General features: G+C 39.7%; 1 protein-coding gene across 1 annotated transcript; it reads right to left on the reverse strand.

Moving 5' to 3' along the window:
• Window positions 1–932: 932 nt before the first annotated feature.
• Window positions 933–22,762, reverse strand: ERMP1 (endoplasmic reticulum metallopeptidase 1). Its single transcript, XM_074813433.1, has 15 exons — window positions 22,473–22,762; window positions 21,175–21,476; window positions 17,657–17,784; window positions 17,210–17,315; window positions 16,192–16,338; window positions 13,990–14,082; window positions 12,428–12,640; window positions 11,258–11,478; window positions 7,570–7,744; window positions 6,786–6,976; window positions 6,052–6,204; window positions 5,383–5,585; window positions 4,612–4,727; window positions 4,012–4,175; window positions 933–3,223 (listed from the first exon to the last, which is right to left on the reverse strand). The coding sequence occupies exons 1-15, from the start codon at window positions 22,760–22,762 to the stop codon at window positions 3,059–3,061; spliced, it is 2,667 nt and encodes an 888-aa protein (XP_074669534.1). The 3' UTR covers window positions 933–3,058.
• Between the last annotated feature and the right edge of the window lie 556 nt (window positions 22,763–23,318).

Raw genomic sequence — 23,318 nt, forward strand, 5'->3', positions numbered from 1 at the left:
ATTGAACAGACATTAACAACACATCTTGCTAACACAAACAGCTCTGCTCAGCTCAACAGCCTGTCACTTTGTGTATGATAGCCGAAATTCTCCTGTTCATTGCACCTATCCCAACACTTTCTTCAAACGCATACTTCTACTTGACAGGCAATCTGAAGGTACAGTGACACAATCTAATGTTGCATTGGATTGTGTAACCACAACATGTACGGGCCTCCTTTGCCAGGACATGTTTAAATTGATAAAATGCTTATTTCTGATATGTTCTCTATTAACATACATAGTACTCTGTTACGTAACAGATTCTCAAAGCCATCAAAAGTCAGGGAAGAACTCTAGCACTAAGGAAGAGTAAAGCAATTTAGAAGCAATTTAGAAAAGGCTGTGGATGTAAATTGCTTCAGATAAGCATAGGGGAATTCCAGTCAGCTAGCTGCTTACTGCCCTCGGTAAGAATAAAGACTTTTCTACTCCCATGCCCTTCTATCCTTAAAATTACCAGCTGCTTGCTTTTTTGATATTTCACAGAATAAGACACACAATACTTTCAATGAGAAATAATAAACTACAGTAGCAGAAGACTAACCTGCTTGTACTGAGTGGGGAAGCAGATGAACACTGAAACAATTAGCATAACATTCCATCCTGTTTTTCTACCTGTGATCAACAGTGAATTTGCTTTCAACTATAAGTTTAGCAAAGAATACTTAGCTCTGCTACCAGTGACTCTTCGATAACACATCTTGTTTCAAGAACCACCTTTCTCTCCTTTCCAGGCAACCAGCCAGTGCCCTCATTTTAACACTTCTCAGCTCAGATAATTTTTACATTCTTTGGCCATGCATACCTTCCACGTAGCTCCAACTAGCTGTCTAACTGCAGTAACACTTCACAGTATTTCTACCCCAAGCTTAAATAAACCATTAGTGCAATTCATAAAACCAACTCAAAATTGCCTTTAATCATGCTGAAAGACCGAGTTTCACTAAGTTTCACTTTTATTTAAAAGACAGAAATTTACAAGATACTAGATATCCCTCAATTAAATTATTTAATAAAAGTTAAATCCTGAGATAGCAAAAGCTACTGCTTCACTAAGTTTCAGAAGTTGCTAACAGACATTTTTATATTTTTGGCTCTCAGTACAAATTCTTCATACAGCATTTTTCAAAGCTTTAAATCAGAGGCAAAACAAAACAAAAATCAAAACTGAGGAAGGTGGTAAATATCAGTGCAGCTTTAGTTAACTAGCTGTGTACCAGCTAGAGTGCAGTACTAAACACTTGTTGATTCAAGGCACAAGAGTTATGAACCAAAACTCCATTTTTCAAATCATTAATAAAACATTTTTAAAAAAATAAATGCGTAATATAGGGATTGTAATTTTGAATCAGATACAATCGAGTGATGATTAATGCATGTTAATGTAGAAAGACCCATTGGTTTTAAGATACTGATGGCCAGTTCATTATGATTACATAATTAAACCTCTTACTCTAACCCATGAGTCAGCTGACAGTCTTCACAAATGTACCTTGCAACAAATGAAACTGCTTCTTGCTACTATTGTACACAACTACAGAACAATTTTAAGGAAAAACACCTTATCAGGGAGCTGCTGTCCATCACAGCTCACACAAAGTGTCACAAAATTTTCTTTCACATGCCCCACAAACTTCCCAGTATTAGCATGTTTTTTACTCAAAATGATGATGCATGCACAAAATCTGCTTTGTATGTGATTTGACAATACTCAAGAGATGAACAAAATACTCATCTGTACAATTTGTAGTGTGGTATTGATTGTCACAGAATGTTTTATATACAGTTTGGAAAAAAGCACAAAGTTTTCAGGCACACGGTTCTTTGAATTTGAGAAACAAACATTAACTATTACACTGCACTGAAAAAAACCTGGGAGTATAAAAAAAACCCTGAAGAGGTCAGTGGCTTCTGAACTCAAAGCTTGTCAATTAAAACTGGAAGATATTCTAAATCACTCACGGTCATTTATAAAACCCATCCTGTGGAACTAAAACAAGAGCAGACCAGAGATATTAGACATCTTTTTAAAAATGACTCTTTTCGGTGTTTTCCTTATGGAAAGCAAAGCGTATTTTAAGAAATGGTTAAATGTATTAGCAAAGTGCTATACTGTCACATTACCAAAAGTCTCTCCAGAGGAGATACCAACAATTATCTTCTAATTTGTTGGAACTGGCTAACTTGAAATTTAGAGTAGACTAATTATAAGACATCCACATAAAGGAGTGGGGACTTAGCACTCTTACATACAAGAGAGCAAGTCACATGCTTATATGCTGATACTGAAAAATCCCAGCAGGAACAAAACTGCAAGATGATATGTCAAACTTACCCACTCAAGTTGTAACACTGAAGAGACAGGCAGAAGGGTAGGAACCAAGTTTTTAACAGAAACCTATTATTTGGAGAAGATAATCTAGATAAATAATTACCACATTCCATCATAATATTTTTTCTGCATTATGCCTTTGCCAAGGACTGGGAATGCAACCTACACAAGCATCATAGCTTTCAGTGACTTCATCCAGTGACAAAAGGAACATCTAGGACTTTGCCATCTCTGCTCCCCCACCATGTGAATAAGCATCTTTTAGCTGAAGGTCATACTTTAACAGGACGGGTAGTATTGGTAGGTGGTAGTCCCATATGTGTGTGAAGTACACTTCTATTTTACATAACATCAAAATAATTTCATGAGTCCCTTTCATTTCAATTGCCATCGTATTATGCTAACGTTACTTCCTCAAATGCAGTTTTCATTTTAAGAAACCCACTAGTCAAGCTGCAGTTTCAGTGGCAGAACCAGGGTGAACTGTATCCATATTGACACGAAGTATCACTATATCCCCAAGACAGCAGTAGTCTTTAATAGTCACACTGCCAAAAAAACACCATTGTTGCCAAAGTACTTTAAATTCTTGTGAAAGTCTCTGGCATCTTGTTAGAAAGTGTCTGCTACAACAGCATTCTGCATCAGAGAGATTACCCTATTAGTGCTGCATTACTGTCAACCTTAAAAGACAAAAAGGTCGTAAGTGCAGGACCAACCAGAAGAAAACGTCCAGTCTGGAAACCTCTCCAGCAAGGCATAGAGTTGAGGTGACTTTTGATCTTCCCCAAAAAAGTAATGTGCTGCTATGGCAAGGGAGACTATTCCATCAGGATGCTTTTCTGGGGCCTAAAAGTGAGAAAAGAGCAAGAAAGTCTTTATTATTGTTTATGGCTTTTAAACGTAAGATCAATCCAGATGTACTTTTCTACAGTTTTTACGCAACAAAACTTCATCCTGCAGCTCGCTGTCCTATACGTTAAAACACTTCCTATCTTCAAATGTATCAGTCTGATTACCTGATGAGCTCAGTTTGAATTGCAACTGGGCATTAGATCATAGTGCCTCTGACGTATTTCATAGCTTGCACTTGCTCTGACTTCAACATTTATATCTGTTGGTTTTGCTGACAAATCAAGACATGGACTCCAATACAGTATTTAGACTGATCTTTCTATTGTGAATCCTTAGGATGGAAAGCCTTTGCTGCCTAGCTTTACAACTATCAATCTTGCAAAGCTTGTCACACTGCAGATCCCTGTCTACCTTTATCAAGTACCCTCAGAGGATTATTTGATTAAGTGTTTAGACTGCCAGATCCAGGAAGGAATGAGGGACTTTCTGAACTTTCAAAGGTTCTTGTAATATTTACCCAAAGAATAAGACACTGTTAAACACATAATAAAAGCACACAGATCTGCATAAAGTTCTTCATTGGCAAGTTAATGGGGAGGATCATAAATCCCACTGGAACGGTGTGAGCTGATACATAAAGTTGAGGGACAAATTAAAAGAGGGAAGCTAGAATTAGGATCTATCAAATAAAACAAAGCTTAATAAAGTTATTATGACATTTTTCACATAAGAATGTATAAATGGTGATAACAGGGCACACCAAGGGATCATGGCAGACTCACCGTCAGTTCTACCCAGAAGTGCCACGGTGTAGCCTGCAGCCCATGAGAGTAAAACACAAAGTAGTCTCCTCCTAAGCTAGCAACTGGTGTACCATCCCCGAGAGACCACTTGGACAGAGCCGACCCTTCATGTGGCCGAACATACAGAGACATGTGACTGGGACCTGCAGAGACAGGGATAATGTATCAGCAGGTGGAGGTACAACAATCCTCTATTTTCCTGTGTAGTAGTATGTTATCTCTGTATTACTATCCATGTCTTCCTAAACACGATACAACTGTCTTCTCTACAGAAGAGGCTCCAATTATTTCTAAGCAGTAAGATAAATGAGATGATGATGTAGGAGAAGGACAGAGCTATAAAATGTACTTTAAGAAAGGACTTGCTATAAAAAGATCAAGGTTTACTCAAAACAGACAAGGTTATCAGTCACCCAAGTAACAACTGCAACACAAAACCCACAACTTCTAGTGTGTTATAAAACTGAATCTCACAAAGCTTGCTATCTTGGCAATGGTACTAGAACCTGCAGTACTAGAGTCAAAACCTGATTTATTAGGGGCATAAAAATAAACAGAAATCACAAACCAGTCACTCACCAGATAATTCAAAGCTTAACCTCACAGAGTTCCAGGGCATCAGCTCCTTGGACAGAACTTTAAAGTGAATGGGGCTTTTAGGAAAAATTTCTGTAGCAGGAAGATACCAGTTTTTCCTGTTAAAAAAAAAAAAAGTTTTAACTTTGTCTCAGTGCAACACTTGGAGGTACTAAATATGAGAAGCCAAAAAGTTTTTGTATAGTATAGCTGACTGTGCTGTTACTAAATGAAATATTCAATAGCTACTGATTCTAGTAGAAGTCAGGTAAAATTAGCAACTTGTGGCCAGAAAAATATTTAAAGGACATATTAATAGAAAAACAGTCACCAGTGTGTTCATTCGTTACCTTCATCTGTCTTAATTTACAAAAGAATAACATCAGTAGGAATATTTGCATCTTCAAACTGCTAATATTCTTCTGTGGAGATCAGTTACTCTAGATTTCCTCTGCTATCAGCCAGGGTTAGTGGGGGAAGAAGGGAATAGACATACATACTCTTACTCTGAACTGTCCTTAAAGGCCCTCCCCTTCACCTCCACCTGGTGCTAACATCAATTTTCCACACATCAACTTCTACAGATCCTGCAGCAGATTCTGGCAGAAGACACTGCACCTAGACAGAAATTTGGGTGTCTTCAAAAGTGGGAGGATAATTTACTCCTAGACCAAGATTAGCCTTACTTTTCCTTTCCTTACATAAGCAAGATTGCACAAATGACCAATGTGCTTTGGCAGTTAAGTGCTCAAGTGAAGCAGTGTTCACACCAACCGGAACATGAAGTGCACTGGAAGAATCCAAGGAAGGCCACAGAAAGGAGCCTGCTCCTCACATGGAGTTCTAATGGTGTCATTGATTTCAGGTACATGGGGAGTTATGTGAGATATTCCATTATAATCAAATCCATTAATCCATATACCAGAGTCACTTTTAACCACATTTCCACCTAGATCATGAAATCTTCTGCTCGTGTGCTAGAAGAAGAGGAAAAAAAAATATACACAGAAAGATGATGGAGCCTGTGATACTAAAATATCCTCTATGTCAATCCTTATGGTCTACTGCATTTTCAGTATGCACTGAACACACATATCTGAGTATTTATGACTATATAGTGTTACTCAGATAAAAGAAACATAGCATAAAAATACCTGCATTCAGAAGATGACTGTGCCTGTATTTTCTCATCTCCCATCACGTTCACTTTTTGAATTATCATTGCTTACTCAACCCTCCTACTTAAAACCTAAAAAACCCTGCTCTACTGACACAGATGAACTGAACACAAGAATAAGGGAAACATTAACAATTCTTTCAGGAATAATCAAAGCCTTTAAATCAAGCCAGTCACTCTTTTTGGGGTCAGAGGGGTTAAGCTTTGTAAAAACCAAACACTCTTGCAACCAACAGAGTCAATATGACATGCAAGGCTTTTCTTACCTGGAGAAAGACACGCTTAGGCTTCGGATTAGCCGCATCAGAACTGTAAGGAAAGAAGATTCCACTACAAACGAGAATCAGAGTGACTACAAACACAGTAGTTAAAGTTATTAGCGTCGTTTTTGTACTTTTGACAAGGTAAATGAAGTTAATCTAGAGAACAAAAAGACAGCCCAGTTATAAAACTGCAAGACTTCAGAAACAAGACACTATTTGTATAACTCTAAAATCCAATTATAGAACTGAAAGTACATTAAAAAGATATTTTTGCAAGTACTACCTGACACAAGACACTTTTTTGTAATCTCAGTATTTAAAACCAAAAAGAATACAAGTACTTCCCAGATCTTTCAAAAATTTATTTTTTAAAATATCTGCCAACAAGAATGTAGAATCTTCATAACAAAAAAAAAACCTGAGAATTTTTTTAAGTGTAGTATATGTATTGTTCAGCCACATACTATACTTCACCAAAAATCAATGCCAGCATTGTGTATTTTACACTAATCTTTACTACATCATCACTGAGCAGATACATTTTTATAATCCCTGCTTCAATGACTTTTCTCTGACTAACACAAAACATGGAATCTTCGACATGTTTCCTAGAGGTTTCCTGTAACATTTAAGATGTCAAATTATCATTAACTTCAAGTATTTATTTAGAAAAACATTGATTCTAAACTCTAGAGAAAGTTTAAAAGGTTTAAACAACATTTACAAGTTCTACTTACAAAATAGGATGACAGAATCATAGTGATGACCACAATAAATCCAGCCAACACCACGTCTGGTAGAATTTCTGAACCACTTCGTCCCATGATAGGTGTAAACATTTCAAATACAGTCCAACTAAGATACATCATATACAGATAGGGAACAAACATTCCCAGCATGTACATCATGACAAACTTCATTGTGGCACCTATAGGGAACAGAAAAAAAACCCACAAAAAACCATAAAAGCTTAAAAGGACATAAACACACAGCTTTACTAACATATCCATATGCTGCTGCAAGGCTCAATACACAACACTGGTCCTCATCCCTGACATGGATATGGAAAGGGGATATCATTTTGCATAGCCAATGCCAATATAACTCTTTCATAAACATCACAGAACTATTCTTGTATTACAAAGAAAACAACTTAAACAAGTGTTCTGTTCCAAACACTGTTTAAATATTACAGTATTTTTTAAGAACCTTTACTGTCCATCCAAGTATCTGATCAGTTATTAATAACCCCACATAGTATTGTTCTTTTTAGCCTGAGACACAGGGTGTTATTCACTGTATTTTCTTTTAAAGACCTTCTCCATAGTTTCAAACTGTGAAAGAAAAGTTCAAGAACACTTTTTCTTGTAACAAAAATCTCACATGGTTCCTTTGACTATTTTAAATTCAGAGTTTGGGATTTCTTTTGCTTAAATAATAGAATTTGGTGGAAAACACTCAATAATCAATAGTAGGGGCAGAGATTTTTGAAATACAACCTCCCCCCCTCAAAACTCATACCTTTTTGGCTGAATTCTTTATGAATCATGAGCTTCGCAAGTAAAGGAAATGCTACCCATAACATACAAATGAATGCTGAACAAAGGCCCATCCGAGTAATCATAGCCAATGCTAAAGACCAAATCATCAACGAAGCATCAAAAAAAGTATCTCCCAGGTACTGCTCATTCATATTCTGTAACAAAAAAAGCAACTACCGTCATTACTGAGCATATTCCATGTATCACATCTCAAGGGAACACATAGAAAAAAAAAAATCTGTATTTTTTGTATATAATTGTTTTCCTTGGACAAAACAATTTTGACAAGCATCATCTCACCATTCTCTTACCATTCGGAGTTATCCATAACAGTATACCCTTTTTTTATTTTTAAATCTGCTCTGACATAGCTTGGAAAAGAGATTACATGGGCTCCTGGGGCAGAGGGAAGAAGGGAACATAGAAATGACAATACCAGAAGATGGAAGGCTAATGTTTCAGGTACACAGGCAAACAGGGCCTCTTCATAAAAAGCACTGGTATTTGTGTAGCATATAAAAAAAGTTATGTTGCGTTTATGTGTGAAAAATTATCTGTATCTCCTGAGATTGTAAACCTGGTTTTGAACAGTAGCCGTTAATGTACTTCTTATACAAGCACTGTTACTAGTGCACAAACATTGTATACATATGTCATGGCACAGCTTTTTAAAATATATTATTTGTTTTTGAGGAAAGATATGCATGGGTCAGATAATACTTGGTATGTTTTCAAAAAAGAAGGATGTTTAACCATCAAAAATGTGGTCTGTTTTTGTGGGGTTTTTTTAAGTTACATGGGCAATGACGCAGTGTTTGTAGTGCGGAATTCTTAATTGTGAATCCTGCTAGTAGCAAGAAGGACTGCTGGCATGAACAATGGCTATCAGGAAGCATCTAGTTCAGTTTTGGGCTGAGAAGAAACAAAAAAAAAAGGAGGGGGAAAAGAAACATATGAGTTGCCAAATCTATTTCAAAACAAAAAGCTTATTAACTCACAAGTTCTAGAGCCACTAACAGAAAACACCCAGGCATTGCCTGTGGTAGCCAAGTGAGAGATTAGCTTCCAAAATTTTTATGCAACTCTAAGTACAAGGTAAATTACAGAGGCAGCATAAACTGTATGGTGTATTGCAAGCTACAGCATGCAAGAAATTTAAGAGACTCATGAAATCAAGTTGGTTGATCTGCTGATCAGACAATCAGCAGGCAAGAAGCAGATCCAGAGGCTGGAACAGCTGAACAGTTAGTGAAAAGTATGCTCTCCCATCAGCTCTTCTGAAGGACTAGAAAATCATAACATTGCATCTATTTTATAAATGGCTCATCTTTTTCACAAAAGGGCACCACCACATACATATATTTAACATACATATACCAGTTAACACTCTCCCACAAAATTAAAAAACCCACTTCCAGATAAGGACATGATGGATCCACCCAGAACTTTCCATACAATGAAGTTTCAGTAAGTTCTTAAAACTTCTTCAAATACTTGGTTGAAGCTGGATTTGGCTGACAACTTAAGCTTCCTAAATTCCCTTGCATAAACTTGTACAAATGGCTGAGAAGTAACAGCAAGCTGAACGACTAAGTATTACTGCGCCTAAAAGCTAGGCCTAACAAGCTCAAGTAGTCCACTTTTCCCCTGGAAGACCATCATCTGGGCACCACCTCAAGGCCCTTTTTGTTTTTAATACAAAACCATTAAACTATCATCTAAACATATGGGATTGTGATGAGCTATAATTATGACACTATTATGCAAATTAAATTGTGTTGGTTAGTCCATAAAACAGAATATTGAGCAAAAAAGGTAGATGGGACAGTAAGCATGACAAATGACAGCAATGAAGAGGTAACACACCAAATCTTCACCAAGCCTTGCAGGGGCCTAAATGACCTTTACCTATTGCAGAAAAGAACATGGCCTATCAGTGATGATGGGATGACATGCACCCTGATGAAGCTTACTGATGATACGAAACTGAGTGGGGAAGTGGACACTTTGGAAGGGAGAGACATCCTGCAGGATAACTGGGGTAGGCTGGAAGAGTGGGCTAACAAGAACCTTATAAAGTCCAACAAGGACAAGTGTAAGGTCTTGCACCTGGGAAACATAATCCAGGAGTACAGCACAGGCTGGGATCTACCTGGCTGGGGAGTAGCTCTGTGGAAAGGGACCTGGGGGTCCTGGTGGACAAGCTCAATACAAATGAACAGTGCGCTGCTGCAGCAGAGAAAGCCAGCAGGGTGCTGAGCATCACCAACAGAGATAAAGAAGCCATTATCCTACTCCACTCAGTGCTTGTCAGGCCACCACAAAAAAGATGTGGACAGGCTGGAGAGGGTCCAGAGAAGGGCCACAAAGATGATCAAAAGACGGGGAAGCCTGCTGTATAAGGAAAGGCTGAGAGAACTGGGTTTGTTCAGCCTTGAGAAGAGATGGCTTAGGGGAGATCTTATCACCATGTTCCAGTATTTAAAGGGTGGCTACAAAGAAGATGGAGACTCCCCTTTTACATGGAGTCACATGGAAAAGACAAGAGGTAATGGGTACAAGTTACTCCTGGGGAGATTCCAACTGTACACAAGAGGAAAATTTTTCACAGTGAGAATAATCAGCCATTGGAATAATCTCCCCAGGGAAGTGGTGGATTCTGCAACTTTGGACACTTTCAAGATACAGCTGGACAGGGTGCTGGGCCATCTTGTCTAGGCTGTGTTTTTGCCAAGGAAGGTTGGACCAGATGATCCCCGAAGTCCCTTCCAACCTGGTTATTCTATGAGTCTATGACCTCCAGCTGTGGTCAAAACAACTAACAATCAGAATAATCATGGAGGGAGGGGTGACTATTCAAATTTCTACAACAGCTTCACGTAGAAAGCTCTGTACAGCACAGAATACTATATTAGAAGAGAATATGACAGAACTAGAAATTCTGATAGATATAACAAAAAAGCTTTCATATGAACCATCTGAAAAATAATTATTCTATTTACTTAGAAGTTTATTAATAAAAATACATCAGCAAAACAACATGCTTAATAAAATAAACCAGAAAGAACTGGAATTCCAAGTTTCACAACAAAATGTAAATGGCAAATTAGATTAAATAAGGAATAAAAATATTAAAAGATACATAAGGAGGTACTGTATCAAAATAAATTATTAAATTTAGGGAAGCTGTCATACCAGTACATTCGGAGGCAAGAATCTGGAAAGATTCAAAGAACATTCAACTATATATGTCGATTCTGTGATTATCATGAATATTGGAAGGTATCCAAAAACCTAAATTTTCCAGCTGTTGCACTGATCTCTCATCACCGAAGTGATGGCAGAAAGGGAATGTGCAGATAGGGAAAGAAACAGTACCTTATACTGTATTCTAGTAGGCTTTTGCCTCTTTTTCTGAGGCAGCTTCTAAAGGTCATTAGCAAAGAGAAAGCCTTAAATCGCAAAGCTCTTAACTATTCAATCTCAATCTTGACTGACTTAGTAGAGCAATCCCTATGCTTAGATAAGGCAATTTTTACAGCAACATTTTAAATACTTCTGTCCAATACAGAAAAAATTTTGCATCTTTTTAATCAACTCAGAAATTAAGACTTCCACAGATTAAATGCTACATTACCCTTCAACATTAGCAACAACGTCAAGCTTACCTTATAGAAGAACTTCTTGGCTAGTGTGTGCACAAGAACGAGCTTAGCTACAGCTGCAGTGCCATACAGAAACACAGAAACATAGAAATGGGTGTACCAAGAAAGAGACCGTCCAATCACAGAGACAAACACTGCCACTAGAAGGACTGTCACCAGTGTGCAGACCCAACTTGTCAGTGTTAAGCCGAATGCAGTGAAGAAATTCTTCAGGTTATGAATAGCTGTGAAGAAGAAAAGCGAAGTTTCATTCAATAGTATGTACTCTAATGCAGACTATCATCAAGATTGTAATTACCCCACAGTATAATTGCTTTAATGACTAAAATAAAACTGCATGAGGAGTCCACTCTGAACTTTTCTTAACAGCATGGTCTCAATCACTTAGGCCATTTCTTTGCAAGTCTTTTTGCAGTCTTCCCTGCTGCAAGATTTATTCTCAGAGCACTAGTGTATTTTGCAGATTACCATGTTCCCAATAGCAAAAAATTCTCTAGGAAACCAGCAGAACCACTCTACCATCTATAAAGTCTCAAAAAAAAAAAAACCCAAAACAAACCCTGCAAAAACCTGGAGTTGATTTTCTTATAACTTCTTCTTACTCCAAAAATGTTTGTTGGATTTTGGGGGTGGGGTGGTAATGTTTGTTTTGGGTTGAGGTTTTGTTTTTTTTTTTTTTTTTTTTTTTAAACAGGTACGTTCATACACATACCTGAAAAGGTCTAACTAGAAGATTTCAGTTGTTTCACACCCTTTATTAATCTTTGTTATCTTTTTCCCCCATTCTTATTTGCTCCAGCCTACAGACAGGTGTTAAAGAAACATGATTTTGAAGCCCTACCTAACAGAACAAAAACTTTACATAGATACTATGCAAAGTTTTTTTCTATTTTCAGATCTTTAAAAGACTTAATTTTAATCTTCATGAAAGGATAAGAGATATGAATCATGATTATAAATGACAGACATTCAGGCCTATCATAGCCTTTATCATAATTATTCACACTTGAGAGCTTTAAACACCAAGCAACTTCTGTGGCATACCGCACACCTAAAATTTATTTCTGAAGTTTATCTAAAAGGATGTCTTAATCACCTGAACACTTCTCCATCTACTAACTGCTATTTGCTGAAGAGTAATGTGATTGATTTTTTTTTAAGAATTAGACTTACCTCTGGTTTTGGGTTGTAATAATTTCTTACTTAAATAAAGAAAAGCAGTTGCTGCTGTAATATAGTTCATGATCGTGCCAATGCGAGCAGGATAAGCCACGACAAATAAACCAAGTACATCAAAGAACACAACATTTCCATGTCGATATTCAAAAGATTTAGCCAACTTATCTGATGTTGCTAGATATTTTAGGACAGCTAGAATATTGTCACCTATTAAAAAAGCAGATACACAAAATAACTACATCAGGGTTGATGAACTAGTACCCAGCATTCTTTTAAATATAAGGGTTCTTGTAGTGAAATATCCTCAACAAAGATGTGATATACAAATGATTATTCTGAAATATTTGATGGTACGCACAGCATAGTATTTTCAGGAGTTAGTCTATACAGCTGTCACTAAAATAAATATACTTGGGAAGCTTCATGTATCTAAACATTGTTGCAAGGAAAGGAATAGTCAAGTTTTCAGCCCATAAGCCCTTCTTCAGGCATGATACTAAAGCACTGGACTTCAAGGCTAACCCATAGAAGAATTTATAATTTCTTAATCTTCCTCCTCTTCTCCTTGACACTCGTAAACCCCATTTTCAATGATGATGAATTACCTGCCCTTCTTTCCCTAGATGACTGTAAGGCAGAAGACGAGGAGGCTATTTTCTGTTGTGGCCTACAGGTATCAACCACCTCTTCCTTTCCCAAAGTACAGCCAAAACACATGTAATCAAATGAGACCAATTGTTCTCAACTTTCATTTTGCTTTTCCTTGACCTGTAAAAGTGCTTACTGGCTGAAAAGTTTGTCTTTTTTTTGTAGGTGTGATATGTTTAGCACGAGATGTTCTATGTAACCACCACGACCAGTAAAACCAACTTTCCAACACGCATTTAGAAGTGTTACTTTCTGTCTTCCAACTGCATTGGTGCAAGAAAGCGTTTAAAACTCTCATTTGTGCTGGTCATTTAAGTTGGCTTTTGTGTAAGCTTAAAGGATGAAATGGTAAAAATCCTGTAGGCATTTAGTATTATATTAGTTTTTCCTGGGAAACTTACTGTAATGTTCTTTACTGCAGTCTCAAATAGCCTGCTATGAGCACAACCTCTTAGCAGAAAATATATCCTGTTTATCCACAGTCTGTGTGCCACCATATAAATCTGACTGAGATCCATTCTAAAAGAAAAACCTCTGTTGGCAGATCAGTCTCTATGCAACCAACTTAACCATAAGCTTCTCATGATGAATGAGAGAAAAGGAACACAGAATGCTAAACAGTCAGGTATCAAAAGCTAGATTATAACCTTAATTAGATGCCACAGTTACTTTCAAATCAACATCACTGAATGCTGATAAAGTCTATCTTCCCAAGTTGACCAAACATATTTCCTTTGTATTTTAAAGACATGCATTCAGTTAATTCTTTCCTCTTTAGAACATTGTCTAGCATGTTCTAAATGTGTAATTAAAATTATTAATTTCTCACGATAGTAGTCTTACAGCAAAATGAAAAAACAGCTACAACACTACTCTTTAGTAAATTACTGAATACTTGAAATACCAACCTGCTCTCTGAATGGACTCTGCTAAAATTCTGTCTGATGTGTCGTATTCTGTATGATAAATGTAGCCATTTTCAATAAAAGCCAAATCTATTCCTACAGAAAGAGAAGAAGCATGTTTGAAGTTATGTAAACCTAAAACCTTGAAACAAACATGAGAAAGCCTCAGATATACTTCACACAAAACCTTGCTCTACTTTGTGGCCCACTCACTATCCTTAAAGATGAACAAAATCATCTGCTTTGTAGAAGGAAGACTAATTGGGATTCCAGGTGTACTTAAAAAAGTACACTTTTAAAATGTATTAAAATATCTGTCCTTTCTAGTGTATTGATTTGCACAGTATCTGTACAGGAGCTGATCTTTACTGGAAACAACGAAAATCCTTAATCATCTCAGCTTCAGAAAAGTCATACAAGGCGCTTCCAAACAGTTACTTGTAAAACATCAATAGAGATCCATGCTGAAAAGTAATGAAAAGCAGCACCGTGGAACTACAGAAACACCTCAAAATACCAAGGTGCGTTCCTTTTACTTCTAATTTGTAAACAGCTTTTCAAATAGCCAGTCTGAAACCTCTTAATTTAAAAGTCCAAAGTTTGTAAAAACAAACAAAAATATTTACCAGAAAAGAAAGGTTGTCTCCACGATTAATTATACATTCAGTGCATCCCAAACACTCACCCCCTCCACTTGCATATGCAAAAAGCTTCTGTCTGTAACCTGAATCATCACAAATTTGCAGAGGTTTACCAAATCAGACCTTGATTCTACCAGTGGACAAAGAGGAACAAACTAATTCAACTCAATTATTTAATTTCTATTTGTTTTGAAAAAACAGAGGTCAATGAGAATTCATTTACCAGTTATGATCTAGGTTCGATTCTGAAGAAATAAAGAACATATTGTACAAAAACAGCTACTCTATTTTCAGGCTAGAAGCGTACACAGAATCACAGAATGATCAAGGTTGGAAAAGACCTTGAAGATCATCTAGTCCAACCATTAACCCAACACTGACAGTTCCCAACTACACCATATCCCTCAGCGCTATGTCAACCCGACTCTTACACACCTCCAGGGATGGGGACTCCACCACTGCCAGTCAGAGAGGGACCTAGGGGTGTTGATTGACAGTCGGCTGAACAGGAGCCAGCAGCGTGCCCAGGTGGCCAAGAAGGCCAATGGCATCCTGGCTTGTATCAGCAGGGACAGGGAAGTGATCTTACCCCTGTACTGGGCACTGGTGAGGCCGCACCTCGATTCCTGTGTTCAGTTTTGGGCCCCTCACTACAAAAAGGACATTGAATTACTCGAGCGTGTCCAGAGAAGGGCAACGAAGCTGGTGAAGGGTCTGGAGCACATGTCGTACGAGGAGCGGCTGAGGGAACTGGGGTTGTTTAGTCTGGAGAAGAGGAGGCTCAGGGGAGAACTCATCGCCCTCTACAGCTCCCTGAAAGGAGGTTGCAGAGAGCTGGGGATGAGTCTCTTTAACCAAGTAACAAGCGATAGGACAAGAGGGAATGGCCTCAAGTTGCACCAGGGAAGGTTTAGACTAGATATTAGGAAGCATTTCTTTCCAGAAGGGGTTGTTAGGGGTTGGAATGGGCTGCCCAGGGAGGTGGTGGAGTTCCCATCCCTGGAGGTGTTTAAGTGTCGGGCTGACGTAGCACTTAAGGATACGGTCTAGTTGGGAACTGTCAGTGTTAGGTTAATGGACTAGATGATCTTCAAGGTCTTTTCCAACCTAGATGATTCTGTGATTATGAAGAAAAAAAAAAAAAAAAAAAAAAAAGAGTATTAATTACTAAGTCACTATGTTTAAAAAAGATTATTTTGGTTTATCCATTAGGTATAAACATATAATTCCTGCAAGCAGGTTATTAGCATCATTACCAAAATGTTTCAGAACAGAATATTTCATAGCGTCCTGTTAATTCCTGGAACGTTTTCCTGATTTTCGGGAAACTTTTCTACCACATAATTTCTTTCTGGAAAACAGCAGTCTCCAAAAAGCATCCTAAAGCAGTCTCCAAAAACAAATTTAAAGGCTCTTGCCTTAGAAAAAAAGCAGGAAAATTTGCTCCCAAACTTAAAGACAAACCAAATTGAAGGACCTTCACATAGTGAACTCCAGAACAGTCTCCTTGTTATAAAGATGAATGGTTGCAAAATGCACATTGACATGTCTTCTGAAAACATACCTGGAACATTGCCAAAGTCCCTGTAGATACGGAAGTCTGTATCTGCTGGGATAATACCGCTCTGAAATATTTCCTGTGCCACCACAGAGGCAAAGGGATGTTTGGCTGCAACTACGTATGCTTGTACAAGCCAAGGATTCTCAGGTCCTAACAAAAGACAAACAGAAAGTTCACAACAAATACTTTTTGAACTTTTGTTAAGATATGTATCTTTATGGTAACAAATAAATAATGCAAAGGAACTCACCAGAGTTTTAAGCTGTTGCCCCACAGGGTATATACTAAGTGCATTTGTATTGGCTGAATGCCTCGCACTTGAGAGAAAGAATTAGTTACGCTTGGGGGTGGGGGGGAAACACTGATGCCTCAGGTGTTCAGTGTCTGATGGCTGATAAGCCATCTCACAAAAAAGACCCAGCACTAATAAAGAAGTCACAACCTTTAGCAGCTTCCAATTTATCATCTACGTATCACACGTCAAAATTATTGTTTAGAGAAAAGTCTCTCTACTAAAGCATTCAATGCAAAGAAACAATTAAGTAGCTCCAGCAGTAGAAGGAAGTCTGCAGTCAAACAAGGATGAAGCAGTTTAACTGTAGCCTACAAAACACAGTTTTGCTGCTTCCTGAGCAACAGATGGAGTTCTAATGCCACCATCTCCCTGCAAAGATTCTGAAAGAACTGCTGCAGAAATTAAATAAAGCATACGAAAGTATGAGCATGCAAAATATATGAGATATCCAAATCTGGTTTCTCCTTATTACGTTGATGTAAAAGAGAAATACAACTTCTGTAATTCTGTTCTACACAGGCTTCCCCTATGTGGCAACTTCAATGGCAGTGCTTTAGCCCACATGTATCTAAAGATGGAGAGTAACTTATCTGCTGCACAGGGTTGGGAAAGAGGCACAGAGGTTCTGTCTTTTGCTTATGAGTCACTTTCATTACTCCTTCAAGCCTACATCGTTTATTATCAAATTATCCTAGCGTAGAAACTGGACACAATGCAAGCTCATACCTGTTTGAAAAACAAGTTCTTTTCCTCCTACACCTGCTGCCTCCAGGTTAATAAAAGCTCTAATTGACTTGGCCCACTCATGTTGTGTAATGAAGCCGTGACTAGCCTTGATGGGAAAACAAAAAAATATAGGTCAAGTATCTTCCAGACCTAAGTGTTATTTTTCATCATATATGATTATAACTCAAGATCGGACAAGGCAGACATATCACAACACAAACAGATGCAGGAAATCAAAGTCTTCTAATTAAATTAATATGGACAATATTCTTAATCTAAGTATATTTTTCCCTTTGAAATCAAATACATTTTCCTCAGAGTGTTAAGACTGACATTTAACTAGTATTTCAACAGATTAAATACATGCTGCATCTGCAGTTACTCTTTCCTTTGTCAGTCTTAATATACAGCTTTGATGTATATTTTACAGTTCTGGCATATTCTCACCTGCAAAATATTTTCTTCTGCACCATTAAATAAGAATATGACAGCATGCTGCAGGGGCTCTGATGATTTTGAAAGTGTGTTAAGTATTTCAAGCATCACTGCACAGCTAACAGCATCATCACTGGCACCTTAAAATAATCAGCAGAATAGTGTGGCTTACAACAAACACAGAATTTCAACAAAGACCAGAAAAGAAAAAAGCTTTATGCTATCTCAGTCACTTAATCTAACTGAGGCACAATTATGTCAAACTTAAGTATATTTTCTGCTACTACTTGTACCCTGTCTACACTAGTTAAAAGCAACAGCAGAAAGAAAAACAATGTTCAAAAATTAAGCAAGTGAAGTATCAGCTCCAATACCACTATTCAAGAAAAGTAGACTAACCAGGTTACTAAGCAAGCAAAGTGATTATTATCTATTTTTCTAAGAACAATACAAATAAACAAGGACGTAATTTTCACTTACCACATACTCCAATTTTAAAAAAGAAACATTCCCACACAACTCACCCTAAAGCATTCTACACTGTTACAATGCATTCAAGGAAGTGGACAAAACCTCAAAGAAACATAAGGCCAAGACTGCAAAATAAAGCAAGGGAAACACCAGAATTCACACCTTTAAAAACATTCTTAAAATTATACATTACAATACAGTATTTTAATGATATGATGCTTTCTACCATCCTTCTCTCTTTGCAGAAAAGCCCTTTTGTTCTGAGCTCAGTAGTCTGTTCTCTTGAGTTCCTCATCCAACACCATTCTAGACTTCATCTCACATCCTCCCACCTCCTCCCATGCCCTGACATTTTTTATCTTGATTAAGCATCCATCTTCTAGCCAAAGTCTCCCATTGCCCCATTTCCCTCATTTTAGTGCAAGCTGTAGCATCTCCCTATTCCACCCTGAGCAACAAAATTTGGGAACAGAGAAATTTAACCTCATTCCATGATGCTGACATGCATCAAGATGACGACAGAGTGGTCAGGCCTCAGCGTGCTATTGGGGCAGACTCATTAGCTGCTAAAACTGTTTAATTTACACATAAAAAGCCCCAGCTTTTCCAAAGCCAGTAACTTGGCAAAATTTAGACATATCTGCCCCCTGCATGAAAAGGGCGTATTCCTGATACAAACACAAATCTCAGTCTAAATTTTAGCCTTTGCTTATTGTATGGAAGCACTTCAGAATAAATAAAACCAAAATCTTTCCCATACACCGTTCTCTAATCACTTTCTCAGAAATTAATGCCTTGTTCTGCCAAAACCTTTCCAAAAAGCACCCCCAACATACCTGATTTAAAGCCCTGATTATATTGCCTCCTGAATTTATCAGTAGTCTACTCTTAGCCATGTAGAACTCTTACCCAACTTTTGTTGTTTTGAAAATTCCACAGAAAAGTGATTATAGTTTTTGGTAAGATTAATCACTTATCTGCCTCACCGTGAAGCTAAGAAAGATAAGTAAGTTATTGGTTTCAACAGACATACAGATTTACATCTGATTAAAGCAGCCATATAGCCATAGACTATGACACAAGCGCACAGAGAAAATACCATCCCCAAATACTTCATATACAGCAAAACTGATGGGAGGTTAAAACAGATTTTATAGCAAATATAGGTAATCTAAGAAAACCATGTTAGCAGCTAGCAATGGTAATTTCAAGGATATTTCTGCCTTTAAGTTTATTAGAAAAGAATCAAATATGCCATACAAGCTGAAAATTAGTACTATCAGAACAAGAGACATCTTTTAGGAGTGTACACTTTATGTTCTTCCTTCATGAGGAACCCAAGCTTTCTAACACTGAAGCTCTAATGGTTTACTGAGTTTTGTTTTACTCATTTTGTTATGCATAAGCCTCAACAGCAGATTATGTTTTATTAGCTGCTTTTCAAATCTATTACTCATTGATCACTGAGTCCTGCTGATTCTGGTTAAGTAACACATTTTTGGTAATGAAAAAATTTGTAAGCAAATAACTTATAGAAATACAGGAGAATAGAAAACAAAAAGTTCTTGCTTAGGTTATGTGCAAGTTTCACACCAAGAAAATGAAAGACAGAGCAGTTCCTCACTGTTATGGTAAAGGGCTAGGCTGCTCTGTGATTAAGGGCAAGCATACAGGCTGATTTCTAGCTCCTCCACAGATTTCTGTATAATCCTGTACAAACACTAATACTTTTTGGCACCTCTGTGCAAGGCTGGTGAAATATTTTACTGTCCGAGTAACTGTAAAGTATTTGATGTAGACATAATCCTGTGTTACAACCCATAGAAACAGACACACCATTTACACAGGGCATCCATTTAAAGAGTTTTCACTAATCATTGTATTATGCTTGTGAAGTATTCTTTCTAAGTCTAGGTAGCCATATCTGGACTATAAATGCAGTAATTAGCATCACTGCAGTTCCTAAATCACAGAGCAAGTGTAATAACCATGCAGTTATTAAGCTTATTTTGGAAACTCATCTTGCTTAAATATGATTGAGGAGAAAGAGAAGTTCCGTATATTATTTGTTGACAGAAAAAAGCCACAAAGAACATGGCAAGTGCTTTGCTTCTCTAGCTAATACTCAACTGTTTTCTCAATAATGAAGACTATTTGCATTTGCTAAAGAGCAGAAGTTCACCCCCCAAAACAAAATATCATGCGGGGTGCAAATGATGAAGCTTCAGTAAAAGCTTCACTGTTGATGACTGAAATCTGTAGGTATTTTTCAACTGCAATAGCAGGCACACACTTGTGGCTGAGTGTTACAAAAAACGTTTTCATGCAGTTTTCAGTTCCCTACCTTCTCGGCACTGTCGGAACTATGTATTTACAAAGCTGTTTACACTCTTGCTGCAATAATTATTTAACATTATAAGACTTACAAAAATGGAGAAGGACAAGAATAAGAGAATATGCACAGTGACAGTGAAAGTAGCAGCGAGAGACATGTACACATTACCAAGGCAACAGAACCTTAATCTTTGATCACTACAGTCTTTTGAGACAGAAGCTCAAAAAAAAAAAAAAAATATTGGCATAACTTAAGGATATCACACTTAAAATTTGAGATAAAGTACGATACCAGCAAAGGGAGGGGAAGACACAGACTAGTTAGTGGGGGTGGGAACAGTCTCTGGCACAAAGGATGTTGTCAAACGAAAGCCAGGATTAAATCAGTACAGAAGTATGGAAAGACCTGAACAAGAGGTAGAAGCAGCATATGAACTACATGTATAAGCAGTGAAGTACAAGAAAGGCTGATATAACCCAGCTTTCTAGAAATCTAAATACAGTATCTGCAATTTGCTGCCTACCAGAAAGTGAAAGCGAAATCCCGACTTTAGTAGGACCAATCTGTCACTCTAAATATTGAATCTCACTGAAATCAAGCAGACGAGTTGACACATGCAGTATTCTAGCACGTGGCTATAACACTACTTGGTATGAGAAGACAGTGAGCCAAGCTCTGTGGCTCATGTAGTACATAGAAACGCAGAATGAACACGTGGACCTACCCGGGGTATTTGGTACGGAATCAAAGTGACAATTGGATAACACTGCATACTCAGCTCCATTTCGGGGATCCAGCTTCACTATGACATTGGTTATGTTTGCATAGTAACTAGTAAAGCCTCCTAAAAAGTCAATGCTGAAGGAGCCTGTGGGCCTCTGTATGTCTACAGATATCTTGTGAGCATCTGTACTTTCTCTTTCTATTGCCCTAATTTGTTCTAAGAGGTAGTTAACTGCAAGAACTTCATTTTCTGGACTTCCAACTGTTCTGGGCCCAATTGCTGTTATGTTGTCAAGATATCCCCTGTAAGAGATAAATTACACATTCAGCATCAACACATTCAACATTTAGTATGTAACTTATCTACAACTGTAACATTTTTTTTACATTGTTCTACCTCAAGACTCACAGTAAGTGACTAAAGCCAATTAGATGGTAACTGTAGTCTAGATGCCAAAGATCATTACGGTAATGGGCATATAGTACTGATCTTTATTCAGGGCTCCTCATCCTATCTATCATGATATTAAACCAAACTACTGGTTTTCCAGTTTGAACATATCAATCCAAAAAAGAAACAAAAGGGTCAACGGAGAAGCTAAAGACTTTAGCAAGGTTCTGCATATGCATACATGCTCTTCTCTGAACGTCTGAATAAGCGCACCCTTCGCAAGATTTACACCAGCTAAAAATTTTCAGAGAAACTTTCCCTGACACTAAGTACAATATAATATATATAAATACAAGAATTAAACTACGGAGGATGTGTTGTTTGATCAGCCCAAAATAACGCCTTTAAGAAGCAGCCACTACGAGACCTGGAGCCCTTACAGTATTTTTACCTACTTTCTGCAAGCGTCCAAGCGAGCTCTGAGCTCTTGCCAAGGCAGGGGAAGACACAAGCGCTCCGCCACGGACAGCAACCCCAGCAACGGATGGAAGAGGCCGTCACCGGCTTCGCCAGCCCGCGGGACGCCCGGCGCGCACACCCGCCGCACCGACACCAGCGGCTGGGCGCGGCAGCGGGGCTCGCCCGTGCGCCCGCCCGGAGGCAGGGCCAGGTCGCCGCTGCGAGCCTCCCGCCGGGGCCCGCTCCGAAAGCAAACGGCAACCGCAGCTGCCGCCGCCCTCGGGGTAACCCCGGGCGGACGCTGCCCCGCGGCTCGCGTGACACGGGAAGGCCCCGGCGGCTCCCGCCGCCCGCCCGCTCGGCGCAGCTTCCACCGCCACGGCCGGCGGGCGCCGCCGCGGACAGGAGGGGCAGTCCCCGCCCCGCCCCGCCCCGCCCGCCCTCCGTACCTGGCGCGGGGGGCGCTGAAGTCGCGGGGCCCGGCGGCGGCCGTCTGGCTCAGCAGCTGCCGGTGCGAGACGTGCACCAGCGCCCGCAGCGCCAGAAGGTACAGCAGCACCGCCGGCGCGCCCCGCGCCTCGGGCAGCAGCGGCCGCCGCCGCGGCCCGCCCCGCTTCTTCCCGCCCGTGTCGCGGTCGCCGTCCTCCCGCGGCGGCGGGTGCCGTCGGTCGCCGTCGCGGTCCCGGTGGCCGCCGGTCGCGCGGAGCCGCCACACAGCCGCCGCCGCGCTCCGCTCCATGGGCCCGGCTGCCGGCGCGAGCTCCGCCGCGACACGCGCCACACGGAAACGGACGAGGGTCAAAAAGCGTCCCGGCTCCCCCCCGCCCCCCGCGGCTGGGGACGGGGGGCGTGGCCCCGGCGCGTCACGGGGTGGGGCAGGGCCCCATCAGCGGCCGCGCCCCCGGGCCGCTGGGCCCTGTCCGGCGGCGCTCGGCCGGTCTCGCCGGCCCGGAACGGCCGGTTCTCGCCTTGCAGGCCCGGGCGTGCGTCGGACCCCGAAAGCGAGGCCGGGAAGCCTTCGGCGGCGGTTGCCGGTGGACGGCGCCGGCGCGGTAGGGGCGGAGCCCTCTGTCCTGCCACCTGCCTTGGCGAGCAACGGCCTGACCGGCGCCTGACTCAGGATCACCCTGCGCGTTGTGGGCAGCACCGCCTCGCTCACAAAGATGTACAAGTCTCCCGTGTTTTCCAGCATTTTTAATTGTGGTTTTGGTTAATACTAAAACACAAAGGAAAGGGTGCGAAAGCAGCCGTAGCGTCAGTGGGGGAGCAGTAACGAGTGCCGCAGACTGCCACGC

The sequence above is a fragment of the Strix aluco genome, chromosome Z (assembly GCF_031877795.1).
Source record: "Strix aluco isolate bStrAlu1 chromosome Z, bStrAlu1.hap1, whole genome shotgun sequence".
NCBI classification, from domain to species: domain Eukaryota; kingdom Metazoa; phylum Chordata; class Aves; order Strigiformes; family Strigidae; genus Strix; species Strix aluco.

Coding starts and splice junctions, on each gene's coding strand:
- ERMP1 (XM_074813433.1), bottom strand. CDS start 22,762: ATGGAGCGGAGCGCGGCGGCGGCTGTGTGGCGGCTCCGCGCGACCGGC. Junction 21,477..22,472: donor TTCAGCGCCCCCCGCGCCAG/GTACGGAGGGCG, acceptor TATCTCTTACAG/GGGATATCTTGACAACATAA. Junction 17,316..17,656: donor CAGAAGAAAATATTTTGCAG/GTGAGAATATGC, acceptor TTTCCCATCAAG/GCTAGTCACGGCTTCATTAC.